The 15,543-nt window shown below is 47.4% G+C and overlaps 1 protein-coding gene across 5 annotated transcripts in view; it reads right to left on the bottom strand.

Annotated features, from left to right (window-relative positions):
* CARS2 (cysteinyl-tRNA synthetase 2, mitochondrial) overlaps positions 1–15,543 on the bottom strand; it is a 62,063-nt gene that overhangs the window by 43,389 nt on the left and 3,131 nt on the right. For all 5 annotated transcript variants that reach the window (XR_012514272.1, XR_012514273.1, XM_039473398.2 and 2 more), the window contains exons 3-6: positions 12,364–12,481; positions 6,792–6,863; positions 6,567–6,672; positions 2,275–2,358 (exon numbers count right to left, since the gene is read on the bottom strand). Coding sequence is in view for 3 of the 5 variants with exons in the window: in XM_039473398.2 (XP_039329332.1) it covers positions 2,275–2,358; positions 6,567–6,672; positions 6,792–6,863; positions 12,364–12,481 (380 nt within the window). In the remaining 2 variants the exon portion in view is untranslated. The remainder of the gene's footprint in view (positions 1–2,274; positions 2,359–6,566; positions 6,673–6,791; positions 6,864–12,363; positions 12,482–15,543) is intronic.

The raw sequence follows: 15,543 nt of genomic DNA, 5'->3' as shown, positions 1-15,543 counted from the left end.
CTCAAATGAGCAGCAAGGGGGAAAAGCCAGGGGAGGAAGATAGAGACTAAAAACAAGACGACACAAATATAACACAGCTAAGTGCCATGCTAAGGGACCCGCGCCTGGGCAATAAAGCCACTCAGAAAGGTGAGGAGGTGGCTGCTGTCAGAGTTAGGGCAGTGGTCGCCCCCAAGGCGGGCCAGGGAGGCTGGCAGCCAGGGCCGAGGGACCCCGAAGACCCAGGTGCCTTCAGTCCCCTGCCATTGTCGTCTCCTTCCCCTAGGGGGTGACCACAGGGTCTCCACTGAACAGAATTCACAGAACTGGGCATTTTTGTTTGTTTGGTAGAGACAGCAGAGGTCTCCTCACATTGCCCAGGCTGGTCTTGAACTCCTGGCCTCAAGTGATCCTCCCACGTTGGCCTCCTAAAGTGCTGGGATTACAGGTACGAGCCACCATGCCCAGCCGAGCTGGACATTTTTAAACGCTGTTTTCTATTGTTGTATTATTATAACAATTTAAAATTAAAAAGAAAACAACATTGCTTGGAAATTACACTAAGGCATCAAAACTTTTTTTTACCGTATGTAAAAATGGTGGTTTTATTATCTTTGTTTTGCATAATTCTATTTCCTAATGTTAAACCATTATAAATTATATATGCTGCTTTTGCGTAAGAAGACACTTTTTATTTTAAAAAGCCCTGCTGTGAGGATGCCGAAGGACAGGATTCATCGCTAGTGGGGATGCAAAATGGTGCATTACTCTGGAAGCAGTGGGCAGTTTCTTATACAAATAAACCTCTTCCCAGAGGACCCAGCCACTGTGCCTCCTTAGCATTTGCCCAAATGAGCTGAAGACTTGCACATGGATGTTTACAGCAGCTTGATTTGTAATTGCCAAAATGAAAACCGTGTTCAGTAGGGGGCGGATACGCTGCTGTCGATTCAGACGCGGGGTGTGACTCAGTGCTAAAGAGAAACGAGCTCTCAGCCATGAAAAGACACGGAGGAAACTAATGTGCATTCCTAAGTGAGAGAGGCCATTCTGAAAAGCCTGCACAGGGTATGACTCCAACCATATGACATTCTAGGAAAAGCAAATTAGGGCCTGCAGAAAGATCAGTGGTTTCCAGGGCCGGGATAGAGGGAGGAATGAGCGGACAGACCACAGAGGATTGTCAGGGCAGTGCAGGGGTCCTGCATGATGCTATAATGGTGGAAACACGTCACTAAACATTCACCCACACCCAGAGCCCCAGCGCCGAAGAGTGAACCCTGACGTCAGCTCCGGTCTTTGGGCGAAGCTGATGTGTCAATGGTGGGGATCCTCTCAGTGCGGGAGAAGTGTGGGGGCAGAGGGTAGGCAGTATTCTCCGTACCTTACTCTCAAATTTGCTGTGAAGCTAAATGGCTCTAAAAAATAAATCTATTCAAATAAATAATTTAAAAAAAACAAAAACAAAAAAACACAACTTCCTGATGCCAGCACGCACAACTCTCAGAAACTCCTCCACATGTGCAAGCACAGCCCACGGCCTGCTGGTAGCCACGCCTCACACGTGGATAATGTGGGCTTGTGTGTTCCGGCCTGTGTGGGGAGTGGGGCGGGACACCCCGGAGGATGAAGGAACGGACCTCAGGGGTCAGTGCTATGAACGACTAGGATCCAACGGACTGTTTACAGGGCAGAAAGACCTGCCTAGAACAAGAAATGCCTAGAACAATCTTGTGGGTTTATGCCTGTTATTTTTGTTTGGTTCCCTTAAGCAGAATCCTTTTAAAATTATTTTTAACTTAGTTCCATAAACTGCGCTTACTATTTCTTCTCCATAAAAATGGTTTTGACCTAACAACTCCCTGGAACAGAATGGAGCAAGGAAGAGATCCAAATAGATGGGAAGTTTAACAGATGGTAAGACACATATGGGAATTAAATGTACAGTAACAGCAAAACACAGAACAAAGTTAAACTATGATGCACGTGTATGAGGTTTTCACGTGCACTGAAAATCCTGGAAGGAAACAGGAGACCGGTGACCAGCACTGTCTCCAGGGAGTGGAGCCGGGCAGGCTGGCGGTGGGGGTGCACGACACCCCACTTGCCGTTTGAACTTTATGCCTCACTAGCTGGAGCCATCCAGAGAAACTGAATTAAATTTAAAACGCAGCTGTGATCTGGGTACGGCCAGTGTCTGAGCAAGAGGAGGGGTCTGCGCTCCAGATCTCATCTCCCGAGAGCTGAGACCCGAGGCAGGGGCAGGGACCCACAGGGCTGGCCCAGCCAACTCACCTGGCTCTGTAGCCGGACCAGGGGCCACGCTGACCAGTTTACCATACTTGTCTCCTCTCGACTTCAGATCGAAGTAGACGTTGCCTGTTTATAAAGGCAATTAAGAATGCATCACTTCTCAGTCTGAATGTCAGCATATACACAAACTTACCATCTAATAAGTGATCAGAATTTAAATATAGAACACAGCATTTGGCCCTCATATGTATATGTAGTATTTATATGTTTATAGACAGGGTCTTGCTATGTTGCCCAGGCTGGAGTACAGTGGTACAATCACAGCTCACTACAGCCTTGAACTCCTGGGCTCAGGCAGTCTTCCCACCTCGATCTTCCCAGTAGTTGGGATTACAGGCATGACACCATGCCTGGCTTAATATATTTTTTTAACCAAAATTAAAAACAATACTATATGATAAGTGCATGATTTGGACACATCATGAGTACACAGATATGAAAGTGAAAACACAAATGTAAGTTCTCTGTAAATTGTTGAGAAAATTATTTAATTAGAAAAAAGAAAAGTATTATCACTGACCTTCATTTAGATCTTGGGGTTTGTGTTACTTGCCAGCTAGGAAAGACACTCTTTCCTTACTTTATATTACATAGCAGCTAACAAAGACATTCTTTCTTTACCCAGTCATCTTCTGAAGCTACATTTTTCATTAAAAACATCATTTGGAACAGCAGAGTGGCTCAGGCCTGCAATCCCAGCAGTTTGGGAGTCTGAGGCAGGAGGACTGTTTGAGCTGAGGAGTTCTAGACTAGCCTGGGCAACACAGTGAGACCCCATCTCTACCAAAACCCCCAAAACCACATCATCCGCATACAGAAGTGTCTGTGAGGCTGAGTGCCAAGCTCCGCTGTGCAGACTGAGGTCACAGGGTTGTCCTTGCCACTTCCACCACAAAGCCTAAGGAAGCAGAGCCAGGGAGGAGGCGCTCAGAGTGGGAGCTCCATCCGCTCCCTACCAACCCATGCTCTGAGGCTGCCAGGCTGCAGCTGCTGTGCCTTCCAGGCCGTGTGTCTCCCCAGGAAGCAGGCAATGCTAACCCGGGCTGTGACTGTGGCCGTTCTCAGCACCACAGATCCACAGCCACCATGCAGCACCCTCCAACCACACAGCAGTACATGGCTGCCCTCAGGGCCCAGGTGCGGGTGCAACTTGCAGCCTTTAGGAAGTTTGAGTCCTCACATTCTTTGTGACTAATGCAGTTACTAATCTGCATCAGCACTGCCCTTACTGTGGACGCTGGTCTTGGTAAGACCAAGGAAACTTTGCAACTGGCAAACACAAGCTGCAGCCAGGACCTGTCTCACGTCCTCAGCGCACAGGGACAGTACAGGTCCCCTCAGCACAGTGGTCACTGGTGGGAGGAAAGGGCAGGGTGGCTTGGGCAAACAAAGGCGGGTGACGTTTCCATAGAAAACACTGCCCTGTCCCTGCAGCATCCTCCCTGGCACTCAATGCTGGGGATGAACCAGAGGACAGTAGGGGGACATCCAGGCCCTGGTAGCTGCTTTCTATGAAGTCAGAATACAAACAGTCCTTTAAAAGCCCTTCACTGGAGAGAAACCACTCCCTTAAATAGGGGAAACATTCCCCCTTACTTTGGTTTATGTTATCAATTTGCTAAGCAAATTGTTTTTCACCAAGAGTTCAAAGATCAAATCACAGCTGAGTCCTTGTGGAATTGTCACAAAGTCCAAATCATGGGGGTTTGAGTGAATGTAAGCATATTCTGAATTAATATATGGATACGATCATTAAATGTTTGTAATAAAACACAATAATAACACGGCGAACAGCATGCATTCCTAAAGCCTGTGAAGATGAGAAGTCCTGAAGACTCATCAACATTTATCAGTTTATTCCTAAAACGGAAGCACAGGCCTACACATCTTATTTCAAGTTACATGACAGCAAAAAAGTAACTCCTACGTTTTCTGGTGCAAACTCTCATTCAACCACCTAAGTCCTTTAAGAAAGTTTTCTTGGAAACCAAATCTAAATATACTGGATTAGAACAAGTAAAAAGCCACTTCCATAAGCAGAGCCTACCCCGTGGGTCCTTGGGGCCTCACCTGCTCGGCTTACGCTCCTGGAAGCACCCAGGAAGGACAGGCCCGTCCAGGACAGTGCTTTATGCTTTCTCACTCACTGCAACAAACATTCAACACCTGCATATCTTCAGCTGTGGGCCAGACACTCTAAAGGGTCATTCAGTAAAGCAAGAGGTTTTTATGGTCTGAGAATTTACGATCCAGACAGGGACAAAATATGAACACATTAAACAGCAAACTATGGCAGTGCAGAGCTGGCTGCAGAGATATCAAGGCTGAGAAAGCAAGTTCACGTTCAACTGTGCCTGGTGAAGGAGAACTTCATGGAGAGATGAGGCCAGGGTCAAGGTTTGTGGCCAGAATGGGTGGGATTTCGTTTAGATTTATGGCAGAATTCAAGACTTGATCATGGAAGCAGCAAAACAACAGGACACCAGCCTTGCCTGGGGGCCACCAGACAAAGATTAGCATCTGCAAACCAACCCAACAAACCACCAGCAGTGACCAACATGAGAATCTAAACAGACTGCTCCACAGGAAGACTGACCTGTCCGCGTCTTCAAAGAGTACATGTGCTTACCCAGAAAAAATGAAAAAAAAAAAAAAAAAAAAAAAAGAGAGATAAAAGGGTCTACGAGGCGGTGAAAAAGTGAAGAGACTAAACCAACAAACGCACACACACCTTGGTGAGATTACGGTGTGGGGAGGTGGGTGTCAGTCATAAAAGAAACCTGGGGACAAGTGAGTGCATTTACTATGGAGGACACATGATGCTAGCTGGAAATTATTCATTGTCTTAGGTCTGACCATGACATTAGGACTCCTTTTATGCAGAGATGCATGTTGAAGTGTGAGGGCTGAAGCATCAGAACATCTGCAACTCACTTTTTTTTTTTTTTTTTTTTGCGATACGGTCTCGCTCTGTCTCCCAAGGCTGGAGCAGTGGGACAATCATGGTTCACTGTAGTCTCAAACTTCCTGGGCTCCATCGATCCTCGCACCTTAGCCTCCTGAGTAGCTGGGCCACCATGCCTGGCTAATTTCTATACTTTATTTTTGTTGAAAAGGGGCATCTCCATGTGGCCCAGGCTGGTCCTGAACTCCTGGACTCAAGGGAGCCACCTGGCTTCCTTGGGATTACTGGTATTAGCCACCACAACCAGCCTTGCAACTTACTTTTTTATTTTTATTTTTTGAGACAGAGTCTTGCAATGTCACCCAGGCCGGAGTACAGTGGTGCGATCTCAGCTCACTGCAACCTACGCCTCCTGGGTTCAAGCAATTCTCATGCCTCAGCCTATGGAGTAGCTCGGACCACAGGCATGTGCCACCAGACCCAGCTAATTTTCTGTTTTCTTAGTAGAAACAGGGTTTTACCATGTTGCCCAGGCTGGTCTCGAACTCTTGGCCTCAAGTGATCCACCTGTCTCTGCCTCCCAAAGTACTGGGATTACAGGTGTCAGCCACCACCCCTGGCCCTGCAACTCACTTTTAACGACTTGTGAAGAAATGACAGCCAAATAGAAGGGAATGACCCAGGCTGACTTTTAATAAGAAGGAAGCAGGTCTCTGGAGGTACTGTGTTTGTCCCCAACTTTTTGTTAGGAAAGTATCTAAACAAAGATGAAATAATACCACAATGAATACCTGTATACCTACCATCTGGATTCCACAACTGCTACCAAGCCTAGCTGTCCAGATGTACACCTCTCCCTGTGACTGGCAAAGAATTTTACAAACAACTAATTCAACCATTTTGCAAAGAGACACAATATCATAGAAAATCTCACAACAGCTTTGCTTTTGGAATCCTATCAAGACAGACAGTAAATGTTCAGTATGTTCCTGCAAATCATAAACACATCCAGTTTCTCCAAATCCCAGTAACGTTTTAGTTTTAGGAACACAAATCGGCTGGGCGCAGTGGCTCATGCCTGTAATCCCAGCACTCTGGGAGGTGGAGGCAGGCGGATCACGAGGTCAGGAGTTTGAGACCAGCCTGGCCAACATGGTGAAACCTTGTCTCTACTAAAAATACAAAAAAATTTAGCTGGGCGTGGTGGTGCATACCTATAATCCCAACTACTTAGGAGGCTGAGGCAGGAGAATCACTTGAACCAGAGAGGTGGAGATTGCAGTGAATGAGTCAAGATCACGCCACCGCACTTCAGACTGGATGACAGAGCAAGACTCCATTGCCTAAAAGAAAAGAACATAAACCCTACCTTTTGCTGTTGAATACGCGTGCCCACGAGCAATGATTCCTTCAATGAAAGAAACGATCTGAGGAATAGTTTCAGTCACCCTCAGGTACACGGTGGGCGGGAGAACCTGCAAGCAAGTGGAGACATGACCGTATTTCCCTGTGTAGAAGCACAGACTGGCCATACCTGCTGTCGCTGTTCACACCTGCCGCCCATGTGGCATCAACGACCAGCCCCACATTTTACCTTCAGGGCTGCCATGTCTTGCTTGAAGCCCTCCTCATAAAGACTGGCGAGGGAAGCGGGGGAAATATTCATCTGCAGAAGGATTAGATGTGCACGTTCATGAGTCTGGGGCATTCGCAACAGAACCACCCAGACACAAGAAAGCCCATGTTCACAACACATCAGCAAACGTACTCCGGCCACCTCCGGTGAATGGGGTGGCCACGTGGCCCCACTGTGCCTTGGCCTCGGGTTAGCCCTGGCCACTCGCCAAAGTGGACACTCCTTTTAGGTACTGAACCTATCCTAGTAGCTTAGCTAGAGAAAAAGGCTTACTGACCTTGTCTTATGGTTAGAAAAGAAATAAGTCACAATTTCCATTATATAGTAAAAAACCACAGCTGGGTGCAGTGGCTCACACCTGTAATCCCAACACTTTGGGAGGCTAAGACAGGAGGATTGTTTGAGCCTATGAGGTTGAAGCCGCAAAGAGCCATGATCATGCCACTGCAATCCCATCCTTGGTGACAGAGTGAGACCCTCTCTCCAAAACAAAAATAAAATAAAATAAAATAGAAAACAAGCAAAACATACCCAGGATTCTCTACTTTTCTAAGACAAGAGCAAAATCATCCTAGTCTAGTCTATGGAAGAAACTGGGTTCCTATCTTATCCCTTAATTCCCAGGAGAAAAGAAAATAGTCAAATATACAGTAAAGAGGAGGCTGGGCGTCGTGGCTCATGCCTGTAATACCAGCACTTTGGGAGACTAAGGCAGGCAGATGACGTGAGGCTAGGGGTTTGAGACCGGCCTAGCCAACATGGTGAAACTCCATCTCTACTAAAAACAGAAAAAATAGCCAGGCGCAGTGGCTCATACCTGTAATCCCAGTACTTTGGGAGGCCAAAGTGGGCGGATCACTTGAGGCCAGGAGTTCAAGATCAGTCTGGGCAACATGGTGAAACCCTGTCTCTACTAAAAATACAAAAAGCAACCTGGCATGGTGGCATGTGCCTGTAATGCCAGCTACACAGGTGGCTGAGGCAAGAGAATCGCTTGAACCCGGGAGGCAGAGGTTACAGTGAGCTAAGAAGGTACCACTGCACTCCAGCCTGTGTAACAGAGTGAGACTTTGCTTCAAAAAAACAAAAATTCAAAAGGAAACTTCTAAAGGAATATTTTAAAAGTAATTTAACATATCACAACTGAGATTTCATGGAGGACTCACTCCCTCGGGTCCCATGGCTGGGTTTCTGGAGATGGTCTGACCACCAAAGCAGTGCGATCAATTCCAAATGTGGGTGCCTTGGCGCACGTCTGCAGCCCCTGCCACATGACCCGAGGAGGCCGGGATACAAGACTAGGTTCACTCATGTTATTTCATAACTTCAATGAAAAACCTCTACATAAACAGATGCGCAACACACTGTGAAGCTCTGGAATGAGCCGGGCATCAAAACTGCTGGTCCTGCTCAAGAAGCCCTTGGGCCTCCCAAGGCCAGCACGTGCCACCTGCTAGAGTCTCTCTGAGCTAGCTGCTCCACGCAGCCTTGGGAACAAGTCTCCCGATTTCACAGGTGAAGGAATTACGACTCTGGAGTACTGAGCAACTTTCTCAAGCACAACGCCACATTTGGGGCTACGTCCACACGTCACCCTGAGGCCCAGGCTCTCCAGGCCCAAGGCTCTGAATGGCACAGTCAACCCAGAAAGCCCCACCAATGAAACTCACTGAAGAAGGCAAGCTGGTGAACTGTACGTTGCTGCCCAGTTGTTATTTAGCCTTTGGGGTCTTAGGCAAATCAATCATCAAACCTCTTGGCCTTCAGTTTCTTTACAGCATGGAGATATTCTACCTAATAATCCCTTAGACTGATGGAACAGTAAGTGTGTATACGGGCAGGACAGCTTTGTAAAAGAAAACATTACATAAATATCACATTAAAGAGAGAAAAGACACGGCACCCGGCACACAGCTGGTACTCCAAACACTTCAGCCCCCTCCTGTGGTACAGCCTGGTGGCAAAGCAGACCTTTACAACAATACATCAAATAACTTATGTCTATCCAGGGGACAAAAGACCAAAGGAAACAGCCCCAAAATACTATGTTTTCTTGTTGCTTCAGAAGTCTCAAATTTCAAGCAATTTTGAGCCTAAAGATCAGCAGGTGGGCTGGGCACGGTGGCTCATGCCTGTAATCCCAGCACTTTGGGAGGCCAAGGAAGGCAGATCATGAGGTCAGCAGACCGAGACCATCCTGGCTGACATGATGAAACCCCATCTCTACCAAAAAACTTCAAAAAATTAACCGGGTGTGGTGGCACCCACCTGTAATCCCAGCTACGTGGGAGGCTGAGGCAGAAGAATCACTTGAACATAGGAGGCAGAGGTTACAGTGAGCTGAGATTGCGCCACTGCACTCCAGCCTGGGCAACAGAGTGAGACTCCATCTCAAAAGAAATAAAAATAAAAAATACAGATCAGCGGGTTGCTTAATCTTTATTTTTCTGCAGACGTTAAGTTATTGCTAGGAGAAGTCAAATGGCATAAAGGGGTGCAGGACTTGGCCTCCCTCCCAGAGGGAAACACTGTGACCAGTTTTCTCAAAAACATGAACGTGGTTATAGATACACTGGTTCTTTTTCTTGGAAGCCCCATATGCAGCCCATGCCACCCTGCTCTGCACTGCTGGCTTCTCCCTCACAGCACACAGCAGCCCGGAGGGTTCCATTGTGCTGGACACACTGAGCTGCCTCGCTCCTTCCAAGGCAGCCTCTACTCTCCCTTCCAGATGCGCTTACCCGCTCCTGTCCCCATGCACATCCCATCCTCACCGTTACAAACATGACTGTGCACACATCACTTTGCAGCAGGCCAAGTGTGTTTCTGAGCTACGCTTCTAGGCAGGAGACAGAGGGCACAGGCTCACGGACTCGACCGCTCTTGCAAGCTGCCTTCCAGGAAAGCTGTGCCAGCTACACCCGACCAGCAGCACTTGGAGGTGTCTGTCTTCCTCTGCCCCCACCCGCAGGGGCAGCCAACTTTCAGATGGTGTCAATGTGACAGCTGGCAAGTGCTTTGCTCTTTAAACTTTTACCTCTTCTATTTTGAGTTAATCTGAACATCTCACATGTTTAGGAACTATCTGTATTAAATGACCTGTTGTTACCCATGCCTGTTTTTATATTGAATGGTAGGTCTTTTTCTTATTATTACAAAAAAAAAAAATTTTTTTTTTGAGACCGAGTTTTGTTCTTATTGTCCAGAATGGAGTGCAATGGCGGAATCTTGGTTCACCACAAACCTCCGCCTGCTGGGCTCAAGTGATTCTCCTGCCTCAGCCTCCCAAGTAGCTGGGACTTACAGGCACACGCCACCACGCCCAGTTAATGTTTGTATTTTTAGTAGAGACGGGGTTTCACCAGGTTGGCCAGGTTGGTCTTGAACTCCTGATCTCAGGTGATCCACCTGCCTTGGCCTCCCAAAGTGCTGGGATTACAGGTGTAAGCCACTGCATCAGGCCAGAAGTATTTTTATATTAAAGAAATTAACATTTTATCATTGATATAACTTCCATTTTTCCAGTTTCTCAACTTTATGATTATTTCATGACGTGTAGAAACTGTCATTTTTATACTTATCAATCTTTCATATCTCTGAATCTTTTCTCATAAATGGCTTCTGGGTTTGGAAACAAACTTACAAAGCCTCCCCCAATACAAGGCTACCAAATTTGCCTTGGGGTTTCTTTTACATTTAAATCTCCGTCCTGCCTTGAACATGGTTGTGAGGCTTCTGTCCACCTCTGGCTTGTGTTTTCCCCAGATGGCCCCCAACTGCCAACACTCTATGGAATAATCCACCTCCCTCCCCCACTGATTTGAAATGCCATCTTTTATCATAAAACAAACTCTCAGGCCGGGCGCGGTGGCTCAAGCCTGTAATCCCAGCACTTTGGGAGGCCGAGGCGGGTGGATCACGAGGTCAAGAGATCGAGACCATCCTGGTCAACATGGTGAAACCCCGTCTCTACTAACAAAAATACAAAAAATTAGCTGGGCATGGCGGCGCGTGCCTGTAATCCCAGCTACACAGGAGGCTGAGGCAGGAGAACTGCCTGAGCCCAGGAGGCGGAGGTTGCGGTGGTGAGCCGAGATCGCGCCATTACACTCCAGCCTGGGTAATAAGAGCGAAACTCCGTCAAAAAAAAAAAAAAAAAAAAAACTCTCATTAATTATCGGAGCTGCTTCTGGACTTTCTGTTTCTGGTGTGCTCCATCATCAGTGTATGCATGCTTTGTACAGGTGTTTAATTTCTGCAGGCTTTAGAGCCACAGAGAACAGATCAGTGGATGCTTGGGCCCCAGGAGATTAGGGGGTGCAGGGAGGAATCACGGGGTGATGGATGTGTCCAAAGGGGCACCCCTGGGCCAACATTTGGCAAACTGTGCCTTTCTGAATAATACATGCAAGCTCAAGATGCAATCACCTCAACCTCCCAACTCTTCTGTAAGACAGAGACACATCCAGTGAACCTGAGTGGAGGCCCATCAACAAAATCAAAGTCCTATAATCTTTGACACCATCGAGGACATGAGACGGGGAACCATTGAAGACTGAAGGAGATGGAGGAGACACAGGACTCCGGAAGGGGTTCTGGACCAGAAAAGAAAGAGGCACTGGAGGACAGGGCTGGCGTCCACATCGCCCATGCCAGCGCACCACAGCCATGCTCAGTTTTTGACGGGGAAGGCTAGGAGGGAGGTTCAGGCCTTGAGAGCTAGTGATCTTGCCCTGAAGGCCACCATGGCGTGTGCAGAGAGGACAGGGCGGCCTGGGGGACAAAGTCTAGAACAGAGAGATGATGGCCCAACGCGGCACAATGGTGGCACCAGGAAACCCAGGGCAGCTGCACGTCTCTGTACTGTTCTTGCCATTTTTCTGTAGATCTCAAATCGCCAAATTTCCCTTGAAGGCTGAAGGGCCAGGGCAGGGAGTAAGATTCGGGCCAGGAGACGACCCCAGGAGGTCATGACATAAGGCCACAGAAAAGGCTTCAGCGATCACAATACGATAGATGTCAACTTCCTTTACTAGAACATCAAAGATCACCCTGATAATCCGCCACTGTTTCACATCTCAGATCACACTCACTGGACACACATGGACAGTAAGATGTGAGAACTACATGTACAATGCAAACAAGAACTACTTGCTTCTTTTTTGAGACAGAGTCTCCTCCGTCACCCAAGCTGGAGTGCAGTGGTGCAATCAGGCTCACTGCAACCTCCGCTCACTGCAACCTCCACCTCCCAGGGCCCAGCGATTCTCCTGCCTCAGCCTCCTGAGTAACTGAGATTACAAGTGCCTGCCACCACACCCGACAAATTTTTGTGTTTTTAGTAGAGATGGGTTTTCACCATGTTGGCCAGGCTGGTCTCAAACTCTTGACCTCAGGTGATCCGCCCGTCTCAGCCCCCAAAAGTGTTGGGATTACAGGTGTGAGCCACCGTGGCCAAGAACCACTTCCAGGGAGGCCTCAGAATACTAATCAATGGCGTTATCAACAGATGTAATTCTTCTCCACTTACCTCATTGGCTCTTTTGATGATTTTATCATCCACATCTGTAATACCCATCACCATGACTATGTTGCATCCAAACACCTTGGTTAGAATCCTTCTAATAATATCAAATCTAACATACGAGCTGAAAGAAAAAAGTGTCAGGATGTCTTTAGTACACAAAGGCATCATAGTTATCCTGTTTAAAAAAAAAATCTGCTACATTTTAACATGCTGTTCCCTGACTTCCACTGTGTAACACAATGGTCAGCTTAAGGAAACGCCTTTTCACTGATGACACCAGGCCCTGGGCCACAAGGGTTCACAGGCGAAACTGACAAAGGGATTACATCAATTTCAGGACATATTAGCATTTTTAGTTTCAGAGTTGTTGCTTAAGTGAGTCAAAGTCTATTTAATTGTATAAAATTCAGTCATAATACAATCTCCCAGTTAAAATAGTGTTTTCACCATTATTGTTCATGTTCTAGAGTAATTCTAGTTTTTCACCATGACAAAACAGACAGAAGCAAATAACAAATCAAAATAAGTACAATCCCACTGAAGCCATATACGATTACTCCTAAGAACGCATACACTAGTACAGAGTATTTTTAAATGCCAGCTTATTTATATACTACTCTATGGTAACTCAGACTTTTGAAACTAGAAAAGTTTAAAATCCCCCACTTAGCACCTCAAGAATCTGTTTTCCATAAAACCTTAAAACTCAAGGTTATCTAATGTCACCCTCACCTCTGCTATCCATGTGGCCTCTCTACATTTTAGTTCACAAAACTGTTATTCTCTTAGGGTGAGGTGGGGGAATCCTAGCCATGTTACTGTATCACTTTAACCTCCCACACAGCCCTCACCCCACTACAAACACAGCTGAGACCAAATCTTAGTTCCAGGGACAAAATTATCTCCAAAATTCCTCAACAAGAGAATTAAACTTTTCTGGCCTCAGTCTGCTCACTTACAAACTGGGCAAAATTCCACCACTCCACAGGACTGCTGTGCAGTCCTAGTGCCTGCACTAATTCTAGAAACACAGAAAGGAGCGGTGGCTGACACCTGTAATCTCAGCACTTTGGGAGGCTGAGGCAGGTGGATCACCTGAGGTAGGGAGTTTGAAACCAGCCTAACATGGAGAAACCCTGTCTCTACTAAAAATACAATATTAGCCAGGCATGGTAGTGCATGCCTGTAATCCCAGCTACCGGGGAGGCTAAGGTAGGAGAATCGCTTGAACCCGGGAGATGAAGGTTGTGGTGAACCGAGATCACGCCACTGCACTCCAGCCTGGGCAACAAGAGTGAAACTTATCTCAAAAAAATAAATAAATAAAAATAAATAATAAAGCTATTATTACCATCATCATCACCATGCTCTTCATGCACCTCAAGTTGGGAAAGACTCTACAAGACGTGAGATTTACAAGAAAAAAATTACATGAACCTAAAGCAAAGGCAAACAACAGTCAAGTCCCTTGCTTGGCCCAGAGGAGCCCAGGCTGAGTCCCAGAACTGCCCTTGGAGACAGCGGGGGCTGCACAGCTTGGCAGAACCAGCAGAATGCAGGGCCTTGAGCACCTTGAGACCCTGAGATGCTGTAGGCAGGCTGTGACCACAGGGGCCACTCTACACACAAACGTGCACACACCCCTGCAGGTGCTGGGCAGCCGCATCGAAAGAACATGGCATCAGGATACCTTGGCTTGCTTCTCCGACTCCACCAGGAACCACGCGACCGTCAGCCTGGCTCTTTCTGCCCCGTTTTCTCCGTCCATTGGGTGAGCATGCTCATGTGGGCGACGATTCATTTGCTGAGCTGATTCATTTGCTGAGTCTTCCCTCAAAACGCTCCAGTGTGACTGGAGGCCAGACCACACAGCACCCTCCCCAGCCTGGCTGCAACTGACTCCCCATCCCTTCCCCTGCTCCTCCCCTCTGACACCCAACTGATCTATTTGTCTACCCCAAACAGGATGTGCGTCCCTCTGACAACCTCCTCTGGAAATGGGGGAGGCCATTTTGCAGGGTGTCTCTTTCCAGTGAACTGCACCCTACTCATTGCTCAAATTCTGCCCTTCTGCTGCAGACACTGTGCAGATCCCTGCCCTGCTGGAGCTGAAATAATTAGATCATGCTAATGACATCAGATGACTACGTCCACAACCACTGAAGTAGTACAATGCTAGGAGAGCTGAGGTGGGGAGGGGGAGGGGGGGCAAGGGAGCCTCTTCAGGTCAATGACAGTGCAGGCCAGCTCAGATCAGTGAGGGCCTGGAGGGGCTGGCCAAGCTGACAGGAAAGTGGTCAAGGGGAGAGTTCCAGCTCCCATCTCCAACCCCCGCCCCAAAGGCCCTGTGTGGACACAGCTTATAATAGGCATTCAGCTATGCACTCAAGAGATGTGTTATTTTCTGTATTCATAAAGGTAAATACTATACAAATTAAAACTGCAAGATTTGATTCTCCTAGTTGGAAATGAGAAGAAATTCATTCCCCAACAAGTTTCAGGATTTCTTTTTTTTTTATTTATTTATTTTTTTTTCCTGAGACGGAGTTTCGCTCTTGTTACCCGGGCTGGAGTGCAATGGCGCGATCTCGGCTCACCGCAACCTCCGCCTCCTGGGTTCAGGCAATTCTCCTGCCTCAGCCTCCTGAGTAGCTGGGATTACAGGCACACGCCACCATGCCCAGCTAATTTTTTGTATTTTTAGTAGAGACGGGGTTTCACCATGTTGACCAGGATGGTCTCGATCTCTTGACCTCGTGATCCGCCCGCCTCGGCCTCCCAAAGTGCTGGGATTACAGGCTTGAGCCACCACGCCCGGCAAGTTTCAGGATTTCTTAATCAGTCCTCTTCAAATGCATGTCAATCTTTTAAGTGGCTAAATAAACCTCTTGGCACTCTTACAACTCAAGAAAATTTCAAGTGGGGTGTGGTGGCTCACCCCTGTAATCCCAGCACTTTGGGAGGCCAAGGCAGGTGGATCACCAGGTCAGGAGATAGAGACTATTCTGGCCAACATGGTGAAACCCTGTCTCTACTAAATATTCAAAAAAAGTTAGCTGGGCATGGTGGTGCAAGCCTATAATCCTAGCTACTCAGGAGACTGAAGCAGGAGAACCGCTTGAACCAGGGAGTTAGAGGTTACAATGAGCCAAGATTGCGTCACTGCACTCCAGTCTGGCAACA

The sequence above is a fragment of the Saimiri boliviensis genome, chromosome 16 (genome assembly GCF_048565385.1).
Source record: "Saimiri boliviensis isolate mSaiBol1 chromosome 16, mSaiBol1.pri, whole genome shotgun sequence".
NCBI lineage: Eukaryota > Metazoa > Chordata > Mammalia > Primates > Cebidae > Saimiri > Saimiri boliviensis.
This window is presented reverse-complemented; position numbering and strand designations above follow the sequence as displayed.